The sequence below is a fragment of the Anoplophora glabripennis genome, unplaced genomic scaffold, assembly GCF_000390285.2.
Source record: "Anoplophora glabripennis isolate ALB-LARVAE unplaced genomic scaffold, Agla_2.0 scaffold692, whole genome shotgun sequence".
NCBI classification, from domain to species: domain Eukaryota; kingdom Metazoa; phylum Arthropoda; class Insecta; order Coleoptera; family Cerambycidae; genus Anoplophora; species Anoplophora glabripennis.
Genome location: NW_019416838.1, coordinates 239,505 through 252,649, shown reverse-complemented (window position 1 = coordinate 252,649; position 13,145 = coordinate 239,505). Strand labels below are relative to the sequence as shown.

Sequence of the window (13,145 nt, the reverse complement as noted above, 5' to 3'; positions counted from 1 at the left end):
GTTTCATCTCGATCTAACTTAAACACTTCATAATTATGACTAAAATGGAAAACAAAAAATTTTGAGATTTTCTCGCATTTTTACCGCAAACAACGTTTAATTTGATGAAACAAAACAAACATTGACCTTGAAATAACCTTGAATAGGACCCTCAAGGTCACCGGAAGGCGGTCCCCAATGAGCCAAACAACTTTTATAGAAATAATTTTCCCGAGATACCTACTTGAGAAGTTCTAGAGGGAGGATTTGACATTCAGATGATCTTGAAATGGAAAAATAAATAAACCACGTTTCCAATCGTAAAATTTCTTGCTATTTCAGAATCTGGTGTTAGAAATTGTATTACCATCAAAAAACAAGAAATGACCTTCAAACAACCTTAAACGTGACCTTAAAAAATAAAACAACGACGTATTCAAACGTAAAATTAGTCGCTCTTTCAGAATCCGGGGACAAAAATTGTATTATAATAAAAAAAAATAGTTGACCTTTAAATAACCTTGAGTTAACTTAAAATCGTATTGAATATTGTGGTCTAGTCTATCACAATATCGATTTTCTTTCCGCGACATTGCGTAATTCGATTGTCATCATTAAATATTTACGAAATTCAACTTACCGTTTCGGGTTCTTCCTGCAATACACTTCATGCTTCTTCAAAAACTCATCCTTGGTCAGCGTACACTCGCAAAACTGACACACGAAGTTGTCGTCCTTGGAACACAACACCATCCTGTTCGGTCTGAACCTGCAGTACTTCTCGTGCGTGTCCCTGTACGCCCTAGTGCTCAGTCCCACCTTGCAGAACTCGCAACAGTAGTACTCGCTGTCCACCTCCTCGCTATTCGGCTCGAAGTATTTCTTCGTGTTGATGCCCAGGACCTCGGCGAAACTCTTGCCGTAGTACACGAGCAGCTCCTCGCCCTTCTCCACGTCCCTGCAAGTCCTGTAGTAGATCTGACCGTTGTACTGGAAGGCTATGACGTTCTGCTCCGCCACATTTTTCGCGCAGTTGACGTACCTCAGCCAGTTGGAGCGCGTCTCGTCGGCACCGTCGATCTGTAAGTTCACAGGGATAAGAAAATACAACCAACCATTTCAATTTGTTAATTAGTAATCCATTATTGAAGTTTGATGTGGAAAATAAATGTTTTAAACGGTTTGCTAACGCGCTAATCGTGACGTCATTTAGTGCGATCGAAAAGACGAATAACAGAGACATAATTTTAGATTAGGTTTTTTCGTGTCGTCATTTGAATGGTAGGTTAGACAGCACACACTGTAGGCTATTGAATAGAGGATTTTAAAAGGAACTATGGACGTTCAAGATATTTTATTACATGAATCGTTCAAATTGCCATTTTAGATGGAAAAAAACGCGGAGTACTATTAAATTAGAGGGTGGAAATTGGAGATAGGGGTGAAAACGCACCCCTTTCAGTTTTTTAATTGTAGCTCGAAACCGAAGCAAAATTTCGCTATAGTTCATAGGAAAAATTATTTAGAGAACTGAATTTCCCATCGAAATAGCTTATTTAAAAAAATATAAAAGGAACATTTGATGCAAAAAAATCGTTAATAAACAATTTGAAAAAAGCAAAAAATTCGATTTTCTGATTTTTTGAACTTTTTTGCCTCTAGTTTTGTTTGAGTAAAGATAGGTATAGGCATTGCTTTATAGAAGAAAAAGTAGATAAAATTTCCTTCAAAACAAGAGGTTGTAAAGTATTTTTGGATGAAAATTGACTGATATATGGCCTCTCAAACTTAGCCAATTTTTCGATTTTCGTCGCGTTTACCCTTATACGTTTTAATTCTCATTTTTTTGCAAAAAAAGAAGGAAATAAGACGTTCAAGGATTTTCATCACATGACTTGTTCGAAGGATCTTTAAAACTGAAATAACTGCGCGGTGCTATTAAATTAGAGGGTTGAAATTGAAGATAGGGGTGAAAATGCACTTTTGCAGTTTTTTAAAGATAGCAGGAAAACGAAGCAAAATATCGGTATAGTTCATAGGAAAAATTTTGTAGAGAATTNTGAATAAATTGACGAAGTTCTTCATGAATTAATTCACGAATTTATTGGTAAACAGTGTGGTTTTACACTGCTACAGTCTTTGTCAAGTTTTTTTACGTATGAATCAGTGCTACCAATGAATCAAAGAAGCAAATAAATTTCAAAAATGTCACCTTTCCACTCATAATCGTAGTGATACAACAGCGGTACCGTTTTGACACATATTATATAAATATTAGTGTTTGTAAGTAACAAATCATTAAAAACAATGCAAAACTAGTACGACGCCACACAATTATTTACATATTCCAATAACATAACCTCATTACTGACCTGAGGGTGGAAATCTGTTGGGTTGGTACTTCCGAACTTCACGAAGAAATTGACGAAAATTAGAACATGCTCTAATTCGTCATGTTGATGAATAAATTCATGAATTTATTTGACAGCGGATTTGGTGCATTACACTTGTCCAATGTCTTGATTAAACGACTTCATGAATTAATTGATCAATAAATTGTCAATGTAAAACAGCTATTAGAAAGCAAAAAATAATATTTTTTGATTTTTTTTTACTTTTTTAATAAAATAATTTAGTAAAAACTTGAGAATTTAAGTGCAATAAAGTTTATTAATAATGTATATACAGTGTGCACGGATGGAGTTGACAAGAGGAGAAACTCTTTTGTTTTTGACTTTTTCAAAAATGTCACTTTTTATAAAAAGTTCTGCCCCTCGAAAAAATGAGATTGTCATACAAACATCATAGATCAGATATACAGGGTGCTCATAAAATAAAAAAAACACGAAAATACTCAAGAGAGAAGTACCTACCATTATCTGTTACTTTACACAACATTTTTATAAAACAAATCTGTTTATAACCTCAAATAATGTCCTAATACAAATTTTAAAATCAAAATTTCAATTTTTTAAGGAGGGAAATAGCTATACATACATATAGAGTAAAATTAAAAATAAAATTTTCCTTTTAAATTTTTTAAATAAGCCATTTCGATGGGAAATTCAATTCTCTAAATAATTTTACTACTACATATAGCGAAATTTTGCTTCGTTTTTGAGCTACAATTTCATGCATTTTCACCCCTATCTCCAATTTCCACCCTCTAATTTAATAGCACTCCGTATTTTTTTTCGTCTAAAATGACCCCTTGAACAATTCACGCAATAAAATTGCTTGAACGTCATATTCCTTTTAACCCTGTCTTTTGGATATATTCAATAGCCTACTGGGGAAAATACAGAATTCAAGGTTTAAAAACCGCTACAGACTTACATTTTGATTTGTAAGTTAATTTTGTTTAATGGTCCTGAAACTATGTAAAAAAAAGACTGTCAAGCTTGATTTATGAAAAATTATAACTAATTAACCCATAAATACTTAAGCCCATAAACCGTTAAGCATTCATAGGCTTCTGCGTTTTTTCATAAATCAAACTAACAGTCTGTTTTTGCGTAGTTCCAGGATCATTAAAAAACAGTTTATACAAATCAAAATGGAAGTGCTGGAACTTTTTGAACCCTGAATTCTGTTTTCCCAGTGTACGGAAGACGCCCAAGAAGTAAGTTGTATTTTAGATCGCACTAAATGACGTCACAATGCGTTATTGATCACGCGCCGATAGCATTAAGAAAATTATTTTTTTCCTGCTATTATCAGTTATATACTACAAATTTATGCAGTTCTAAAAGGTCCAACCTATGTCTGAGTGATTGGCATACCCATTGCAAAATGCCCAGAATGTTGCGCATCTTATTGCAGACGTACTTTGGAAGCCTGCATTACCGTAGGAGGAGGTCATTTTCAACAATTATTCTGATTTTTGTTATTTATTTTTTTATCATATTGCCAATTTGGTCAACTGATAAACTTGTCTGAATTTTTGATATATAAGTTAGTTTGAGGAGTAAACAAAATAAAATAAAGGAATTTTTCAAGGTACTAGAGCTACAAAAAAAATTCTTATAAAAGTTGTATCATAACGAGCAGAAAAATGAATGAATTTTATAATTTTTTTTTCAATCTACTCTAAAAAATGTAAACTTTATTTTCCCGAGAAATAGAAACATTTTTTAATTCTTAATAAAAAAGATATAACAATTTCAATTTTTTAATCGTTAATTTTTATGATTTAACACTAAATCAATCTTTTTCTATGCCATTCGATTAATTATTATATTTAAAATAATGAAAAGTGGCTTTCGAAATTTTGCTTTACAACAAAGATAAAAATCACGTTCGCTTTGTGAAATTGTTAATAACTTTTTTTATTACAAATTAAAAATACCTATTTCTCTGAAAAGATAGTTTACATTTTTTAGAACAGATGGAAAAAAATTCCAAAATTCATTAATTTGTCTGCTTGTTATGATTTTTTTAATTTCTGAAATCATCCCTTAACTTCTAATCACCCTAAGTCTGTTATTTTTAATAGTACAAGAAAAAGTCAATAGGCCATTTAATTTTCTAGCTCTTACCCCTTTTGAATTATCTTGAAAAAAACCCTTTATTTTATCTTTATCTACTGTCACTTATTGTTATAATATACCTCAAACTGACTTATATAAAAAATTCAGGCAAGTTGTCCAAAATTGCGATTTAAAACCCCATTTAATTGGACTACATAAAACACCATTTATTTTGAAAACGGTTCGTGTTAGACCTTTTAATGATGAGTATCTTTTTTGTGTAGAAAACATTGTCGGTTTAAAATATGCTTTGAATATGCCAATTTTCCCATAGTCGTAAAAATTAGGGGCAAAAGAACCTCACGCAATCCTAAAATCTCCGCCACTGTCATATGAATAAAAATTGTATTAGCGTTCAAAAATAGCTAATATCAATATTAATACGTGTACAAAATTTGACTTCTGTGTCTCAAACGATTCCTGAGATATCGTCAATAAACTGAAAAAAATCCTTTATTTTTGACACCCTATATCTCGAAAACGGTGCATTTGGGGTCTCATTTTTACTACGATTTTTTTGCTCCTATCTATTAAAATGTAAAATAAAAACAAATTTTATATAAATATTAAATAGTTTGGTTGTTCAGGATGAGAAATTTACTTTAAAAGTATAAGAAAAAGTAAAAACATTGAAAATAACGATAATTTAAGAATTTTATAAATAGGTCTTTTATTACAAACAAAACGTTTTGTAGTATACCAATGTTTTACCATAACATGCAACTGATTGTTCCTGAAAATAATTTAATGTTCATTCTTTGTTAATTTTTACCGGCACGACATCTAATTTTCATCAACGAAACTAAAGATCAAACTCGGCACAGAATAGGACAGCAGTTTTAAATTTCCGAATTGCCGATAGAATACACCACCAACAGAATTTTAGGAAGAATCAAATGCAGCGGCTGGCAATCGTACGCGTATCCTAGCAACAAATAAACAACAGTTTCGCAATGTTGTCTTTTCTTCACTTTTGTATCAATTCCTATGTTTTGCGTTACTGTATTTACTTAATAGTCCAATTAAATAAGCCTTTAAATCGAAATTTTGGTCAAATTGCCTGAATTTTTGATATGAGTTAGTTTGAGGTATGTTATAACAATAAGTGAGAGTAATTTTTTGTTCAACCCCCGGCCAAGGGTAAAAAAAGATAAAAAAAGGGGTTTTTCAATATAATTCAAAAGGGGCAAGGGCTAGAAAAAAAAGTTTCTTATAAAAGTTGTAAAGCATACAATTCTACATAAAAATGGCATCTTGACTTTTTCTTGTACTATTAAAATTAACAGAGTTAGGGAGGCTAGAAGTTAAGGGAAGATTTCAGAAATTTAAAAAAATCATAACAAGCAGAAAAATGAATGAATTTTGTAATTTTTTTTTCAATCTACTCTAAAAAATGTAAAGAGACACGTATTTTTTTTATCGGCGGAAAAACATATTTACGGGGTGAAATACACCCTCAAAGTTCGCCCCCCAAAACAGTTTTTTCAAAATTTCTGGGGTTCTAATCAATATTTTGAAATGAAACAAAATGGAAATTACTTATGATAAAAAACAAATATTTCGCAAGTGATTCCGTGTTTGGGGGTTGCTACCCTTATTTTTTATTTCAGAAAAACTATATTTTTTATTTATAAAAAAATCATATTTACTCAAAAAGAATTAAAAATATGATTTATGTAAACAAATTGACAAAATTAAATTGACGTGTTTCGGGGTTTTCGTTAAAATTTCTGTTTATATTTTATATTTGATAATGCCAGAATTTTTATAAATTTATTTAATATACAGTGGGTTATTAGTAGTACAGCCGCTTATAGATTTAATAACACAGCCACACAAAAAAGAAAAGTTGTTTATACTTTTCATGCGACATATATGTTATGTGTAGTATTTTTGCCTCCTGATGACGAATCCGGTGTCAGAATTGAGCTATCACATCACAGGAATTTCCTAACCTCAAAAACAAGTAAAAAAAAGCAAAAATTCATGAAAAAGTGATAGGAAAAATATAAAAAATTTTGTTTTCTATATTCAAATGTTCATTTATAGTTAAGACCCCGTCGAACGTGAATTGGCGGTCAGAATTGATGGTTCTTTTTGTAATCCACCCAAAAAACGAGTCAATTAAGGTCAGATATCACGAATTTTCAAAAAATAACAAATTCGAGCCAAATTTGGTGTACGGAGGTTTTCGGGGTCGCTGATCACGGATTTTCCAAAATTCAAGATGGCGGATCCAAGATGGACGACCAAATTTTCAAAAAATGACAGATTCACATCAAATTTGGTTTAAGGGGATTTTCGGGGTCGCTGATCACGAATTCGAGGCCAATTTTGCAAAATTCAAGATGGCGGCCGACCAAATTTTCAAAAAATAACACATTCGCGCCAAATTTGGTGTACGGAGGTTTTCGGGGTCGCTGATCACGAATCCGAGATCAGATTTATAGAAAATTCAACCCGTGAATAGATCTCGAATTTGCTGCTAGTCTGTTATTATTTTAAAACTTGGCCGGTCATTTTGGATCCGCCATCTATAATTTTGCAAAATTGACGTCGGATCCGTAGTCAGCGACCCCGAAAACCCCCGTATACCAAATTTGCTGCGATTCTGTTATTTTTTTGAAAATTTGGTCGGCCATCTTGGATCCGCCATCTTGAATGTTTGCATAATTGCCGTCGGATCCGTAATCAGCGACCTAGAAAACTCCCGTATACCAAATTTGGCGCGAATCTGTTATTGTTTAAAAATTTGTGATATCTGACCTTAATTGACCCGTTTTTTTGAGGTTAGAAAAAGAACCATTAATTCTGACCGCGAATTCACGTTGGGCGGGGTCTTAACCATATAAATGAACATTTGAATATAGAAGAAAAAAAATTTTGTATTTTTCCTAGCACTTTTTCATGAATTTTTGCTATTTTTTACCTGTTTTTTGAGGTTAGGAAATTCCTGTGATGTGATAGCTTAATTTTGACACCGGATTCGTGACCAGGAGGCAAAAATACTACAGATAACATACGTCGCATGAAATGTACAACTTTTCTTCTTTTGTGTGGCTGTGTAATCAAAGAGAAAAAAAACTTTAAATACAAAAATGTACGACTTTTCCTCTATTCCTTTCGACATTATAAAAATTTGCTGCCATAAAATATATGCATAAAGTAAAAAATCGTTAAAAAAATTAAAATATATCTTTATTGAAATAAGAAATACCGATTTTTATAACTAACCTTTACAACAACATAAACGAAACGAAATAACATTAAGATACCTACAAATTTTTTAAAATTTTTCACATGCCCGTAATTGTGATAAAACAGTTGAATATATGCTTTAATTTACTATTCATTGCTTTAAAAATAAATTCAGAATTATCAAACATTTCGTCCTGTATTTTTCTCTCAATACCTGTAAATTTTGAGGTTTTTAATAATAGATTTTGTTGAAGTGTCCCCACAAAAATATGTCTAAGGGACTGAGGTAGGGGCTGTTATCTGGCCATCTAAGATTTCTAATAATAATTTTTAGTGTTCGTTGGCGGGATTCGTCCACGAAAATAAATTTACCGATATTCCTGCCGAACTCTTGCACATTATCGTTAATTGAATAATACAGTTCAATAATTTTTTTTTCACGGGGCGTCACGGGATTTCAGCAATTTTATTAAATAAAAAACATCATAATATTTTTTCCACTGCCTTAAATAAATAATATATCTTATATTTGATTAAAAATAGGTCTGTTTTATAAAGTTTTAATGGGAATAGGTAACCAGAAAAAAATTCAACAACATTGTTAAATATAGAACAGTACTCACCAATCTGCCATCCCTCAACTTCCAACAGTACCCATTGGTGGTATCCACTCTGGTAATCTCTCCTTGGTAGGGGCCCATCTGGATGCCCTTTCTAACATGTCTGCTAGCAAACACCCCAAAACCGTGAACTTTGGACGGACGAACTTCCAAAACTCCCTTGGGCGCCGTCTTCTTGGCCCTATCCTCCGTCCCTAAAGGTACCGGGAAGTCCAGCAAGGACTTCAACACGCCACACTTGGAGCAGTAGTCTAAGTATTCCTCCCCGCAGTTGTCGCAAACTAAAATTCACGATTTACTAGTGTTGGCATTTTTCTTAAAAAGAAAACACACTACTCACATACGTATCTGTCCTCTCCAGGTTCTGCTTCTTCGTAATAGTTAACTTGTGTCACGTTTCTTTTTGGATTTTTGCGAATTGGGACTGTAATGTCACATTTTGTAGTAACTGGAACTTAAACTGCTTTTTTTACCTACCTTTCGGTTCAACTTTTTCTACCGACTCTACATTTCTTGCTTTAACCGTCGATTTAGGGTGAAGATTTGGTTTATTGTACGCAGGCTTACATATGTAATCAGGTAGAGGCATGATATTTTCTGAAAATTGTGTTTAAATAAGTCCAAATTGAAATTTGCTCTGCCTATATCTAATTCTACATTGTGTTTAAAAGATAGGAGCAAAAAAGGAAATTTTGTGATTTTTTAAAAGGTTTTTGTTCAGCTCTTAACATTTTGCTAAATTGTGAAATTTATCTCTACATTGAATATATGTAGTGCTTGCAAGCACATAAAATATTTTACGTGAAAGAAAACAAAAGATATATTGTTATTGAAAACATTTACACAGTGATCGTATTAAAAACTCAGTTCTTGTCAATTGCACAAAAAAAGGACTGAAACAATTTCATAAAAGTACTTCATATGTACCATTAGCAGACGTTAATCAGTAAAAAGTCTGTACTTACGATCCTTAGGCACGCTTAAATAATTCCTCGTCATATTTCGGTAGCGGGTCTTCACTATATCGCCTAATTCCTCCCATTTCTGCTTCGTGAGGAATTTCAAAATGAAATTCTCCACTTCTTCGTCAGTTATCAAGTTACACATCTTTATAATTCACAATTAAATAATTAAATCTCCAGAATAACTGTTTCAAAACCTTATAAACTCACAACAATCCAAATACCGCAAACAATTTCAATTCAAAATGGAGACTGCGCAGTTTTGCCCAACAGACACACTGCGCTAGTCAAGAGAGCGTTATTAGAAACCGATTTTCGGGACAATTTCTGTTATATTAAATATTTTATGACAAGAATTAAACTAATTAAAAGCTATATTTCTTGATAATAATTTATAGGTTACACTCAAGCAGCCTGCAATTATTATAAAACAAAAAAGAAACTTATTGTTGATTTGACTGTAGATGTCGCGTCAGTCGTGTCGCGGCTATCGCGATGGTAGCTGTACTAATTTTTCAGTTTTTAAATATCGTACAACTTCGATTTGTGTTTAGTGATAGTGTGTGCAAAATAACTGTACTCTCCGGAATATAAATATTTTTTTAAACCTTCATTTTCTGACGTTTCTGTTTTATTTCATTATATTATCTTTTCAAAATTTATTAAATTTTTCATTATTGTGACTGATACTAGAAAATATACCTAGTGTGTATGCAAATCACATTTAATGGCTACACAGTACACATTCCTTACGATAGAGATATTCTCGTGTCTTAATAGCTAAACATTAAACGCCATTGCAGAATGTATTATATTATTTACTTTATCTTACTGTACTCTTTTCAGTGTAATTTAGTGTTTGTGTATGTGTCATTTTAAACTGATATGCCATGTAATTTGACTTAGGTAACTGACTGTAGTATTAGATTTCAAAAATGATTTGCACGGAAGAAGAAGCAATACTGTTAAGCTTTAATAATAATGTCCCTACAAACATATCGTCATTAAAACAAAAAGTAATATCTTAATATTTGGCCTACCATTAAATAAAGTTCCAATAGCTTTTCCTATGTTGTTAACTTAATCTTACACTGTAATCCCCAATACTGTTAAGTGTTAAATTTTAGACGTATCTCAATTATTGAACAATGTTACGACAAAATAGGATAATTTTGAAAATTTGAAAAAATAAATGAGATACACCTTTATTTTGTTTCATTAACGATACAAATATACTTGGGAGGTCGTACAATCTAGCAAGGATATTCTGCTTGTTTGAAATAATCCTTAATTGTCATTTGTTTTTCGTTTTTCATTTTATCGTCAAATATCTCTGAAGACCTTTAGAAATATTCTTAGCAATTTTAAAATTACTTAAAAAATTATTCTCAAGGTCGTTTAATTTTTTATGGACCTCCGAAATACTTAAAATAGTTACAAGTTCCTTGTTTTTAATCTGTTTGTGTATAATCGTGCAGTCCTTAAAAATATTTTTTTTAGGTTATGTACGATTTTAAAACCCAATTGTTTTTCTCCATTTTCTATTAGTTTTCTGTGATAAGAAATTTTTAACCATAGATGAACAAAAAAATAATTGAAATATATTTTTATTTTAAAATTATATTTACTTTTAAAATGTTTATCGATAGTAATATGTGGTTTTTCTCAAGTGAAACAAAATGTAACTAAAAATCGATTTATTCCTTACATTTACATACAAAAAAAAACTATAAATACAATAATAAATAGTTCTTATCCCTAAAATAGTAAAAAGGCACATTTTTATATGAATTATACAAAGGCGTTCTTAAAACCTAAGGCACAGATTACCCTGAACACCCAGTACACATAAACCGACCATATTTACAAGAAAATGTATCAAAATATTTTCAATTCTCCAACAAAGAAACCTACTTACAAACTATGAAGTCCCCAGCGTGTCAAAAATATCTTAATACATCGTTTCGCAAGCAATATTAGACGATACGACCCTGTACGATACTCACTATTTACAAGGAAATGAAAACGCGAAGGCTACAAATATTTGGTTTGAGCAAAAACCTTGCTTAAAATAACTAAACATGCGCTTAAATGAAATATATACAAAATGGCGTAAACGTTAAAAGTAAATTTGAGCAAAAACGAATCTATAAAACATCATATAATTTTTTTAATGCAACCTAGCCAATTTGGAATGTTTTTTTAAAGGCACTGAAAAATATTTATGGACCACGTAAAACGAAAGCATTTTCTATAAAAAAATAAAATAAAATGAATTTCTACATGAAATCCGCAGGTCTATGATGATAATATTTGATATAAAAAATAGTGGCCTAGAAACAGTCTATGCGGTTTTCTACAACGATAAAAAATCATGATAATAGAAGTGATAAATTACTCTAATGAGATATTTGAATAAAGAGGAACCGGCAGGAAGTTGTACCGTTACGCTATCTAGTAATGCAGCTGTCAAATTTATTTATAATTTTTTTTTGCCAAATCATTACAAAAACACCGTTTTCAGTTAAATTTAAAAATTATCTCAGTGATATAACATCGTTTATTATCATAAATTATCTAGTACTCTGATAAAACAGTTGAAGATGCTGTTAGTTTACTGATAGATACTAGATGGCGTCTCAGTTTGACAGTTGTGTGCAGTGTGGTTTGACTTTTTTTATTCAAATATTAGGAACAGGTAAATTAATGATAATTTGGTATTTGGGTATTATTATGTTAAAAAAATTTGTACTTTTGTAGATTTTGTAGAATTAAAATAGAATTTGTTTATAGTGCAATTATTAGGCGTTTATGAAGTTAAATTTTTTAGTAAAATTCTAAAGTGATACCCATATAACAAACTTCTACTATTTCTTTGACAAATCTATCTGTTTCCTAAAATTTAATAAAGAAATCGAACCACCCTGTACAACTTGCCTCAAAAATGCAGCAAAGCAATTCGAATTTTCTAAATTCTCTTTTCTTCCTTAATGAGACTCCACCTTTGCCAGATTCCTCCAAATTATTCTTTATCCAACCATAAAAAAAAACCTAACAATCATCATCGTTTCTGAATAGTATTCGAAGTAGTTTGGGAGTCCGAACCGGGGAAAAAACCCAGCGTCCTCAAAGTCGACGACACCCTGGCCACCAACGGGTCCTTGAATTTCCATATCGTGGTGTCCATGACGCTGGTCTTGCGGAACTCCTCGCAGCTCTTCTTCAGGGTCTTCACGCAATCGGCGCGGTAGTGGTGCAACTGGGCGTCGGTTGTCTCGATCGGGTAGCTGGTACAACCACTGCCCAGGCAGCTCAACGGGAAGTGGTTGTGCAATGTGAGGACCTTTTCCGTGTTGTGGAAGCACTTCACGTACTGGCCGGGTTTTGTGAAATTTTTAGTACGGTAGACGTGCTGTAGCATGTGCATGTATCTGGAAGGTTAAAAAAAATTGTGAGGGGGGTTTCGGGGAAGCCCGTTTATTTATTTAATTTATGTGAAACTCTATTACAAAAAATACGATGAACATTTAAATGAGAGATACAATTAAGTCTAACCATAAATAATTTTCTAGACATATGACTTGGCAAACTTGGAATTTTTTGGTGTGCACACAAATGAGTAACTTTTCATCCAAGCAAGCTACTCTCAAAGTGCGATCCGTTTGCTACCAGTACAATATACAGAGTGGTCAAATGAAAACGAAACAGAGACATTTTCAGGAACTGCGTCAAGATTGTAGAAAAACGCTCAGACCGGTCGATTTTAGATTAAAGGGGGACATTCTTTGCTGGTATTTTTGACTCCGCCACTTTCACCCCCAAGCAAGGGTAAGCATCACCCCAAAATATTTAAATGG

General features: G+C 32.2%; 2 protein-coding genes across 2 annotated transcripts in view; both read right to left on the bottom strand.

Annotated features, from left to right (window-relative positions):
* Positions 1–619: 619 nt before the first annotated feature.
* Positions 620–9,433, bottom strand: LOC108910247 (histone-lysine N-methyltransferase PRDM9-like; the record flags this gene model as incomplete). Its single annotated transcript, XM_018714804.1, has 5 exons — positions 9,292–9,433; positions 8,804–8,923; positions 8,667–8,750; positions 8,330–8,607; positions 620–1,059 (listed from the first exon to the last, which is right to left on the bottom strand). Coding segments are annotated over exons 1-5 (1,064 nt in total), but the record flags the coding sequence as incomplete, so codon positions are not given.
* Positions 9,434–10,970: 1,537 nt separating this feature from the next.
* Positions 10,971–13,145, bottom strand: part of LOC108910246 — a 78,062-nt gene continuing 75,887 nt past the window's right edge. The window contains exon 7 of the mRNA XM_023455543.1: positions 10,971–12,719. Coding sequence (XP_023311311.1) covers positions 12,350–12,719 — 370 coding nt within the window. The 3' untranslated portion in view covers positions 10,971–12,349. The remainder of the gene's footprint in view (positions 12,720–13,145) is intronic.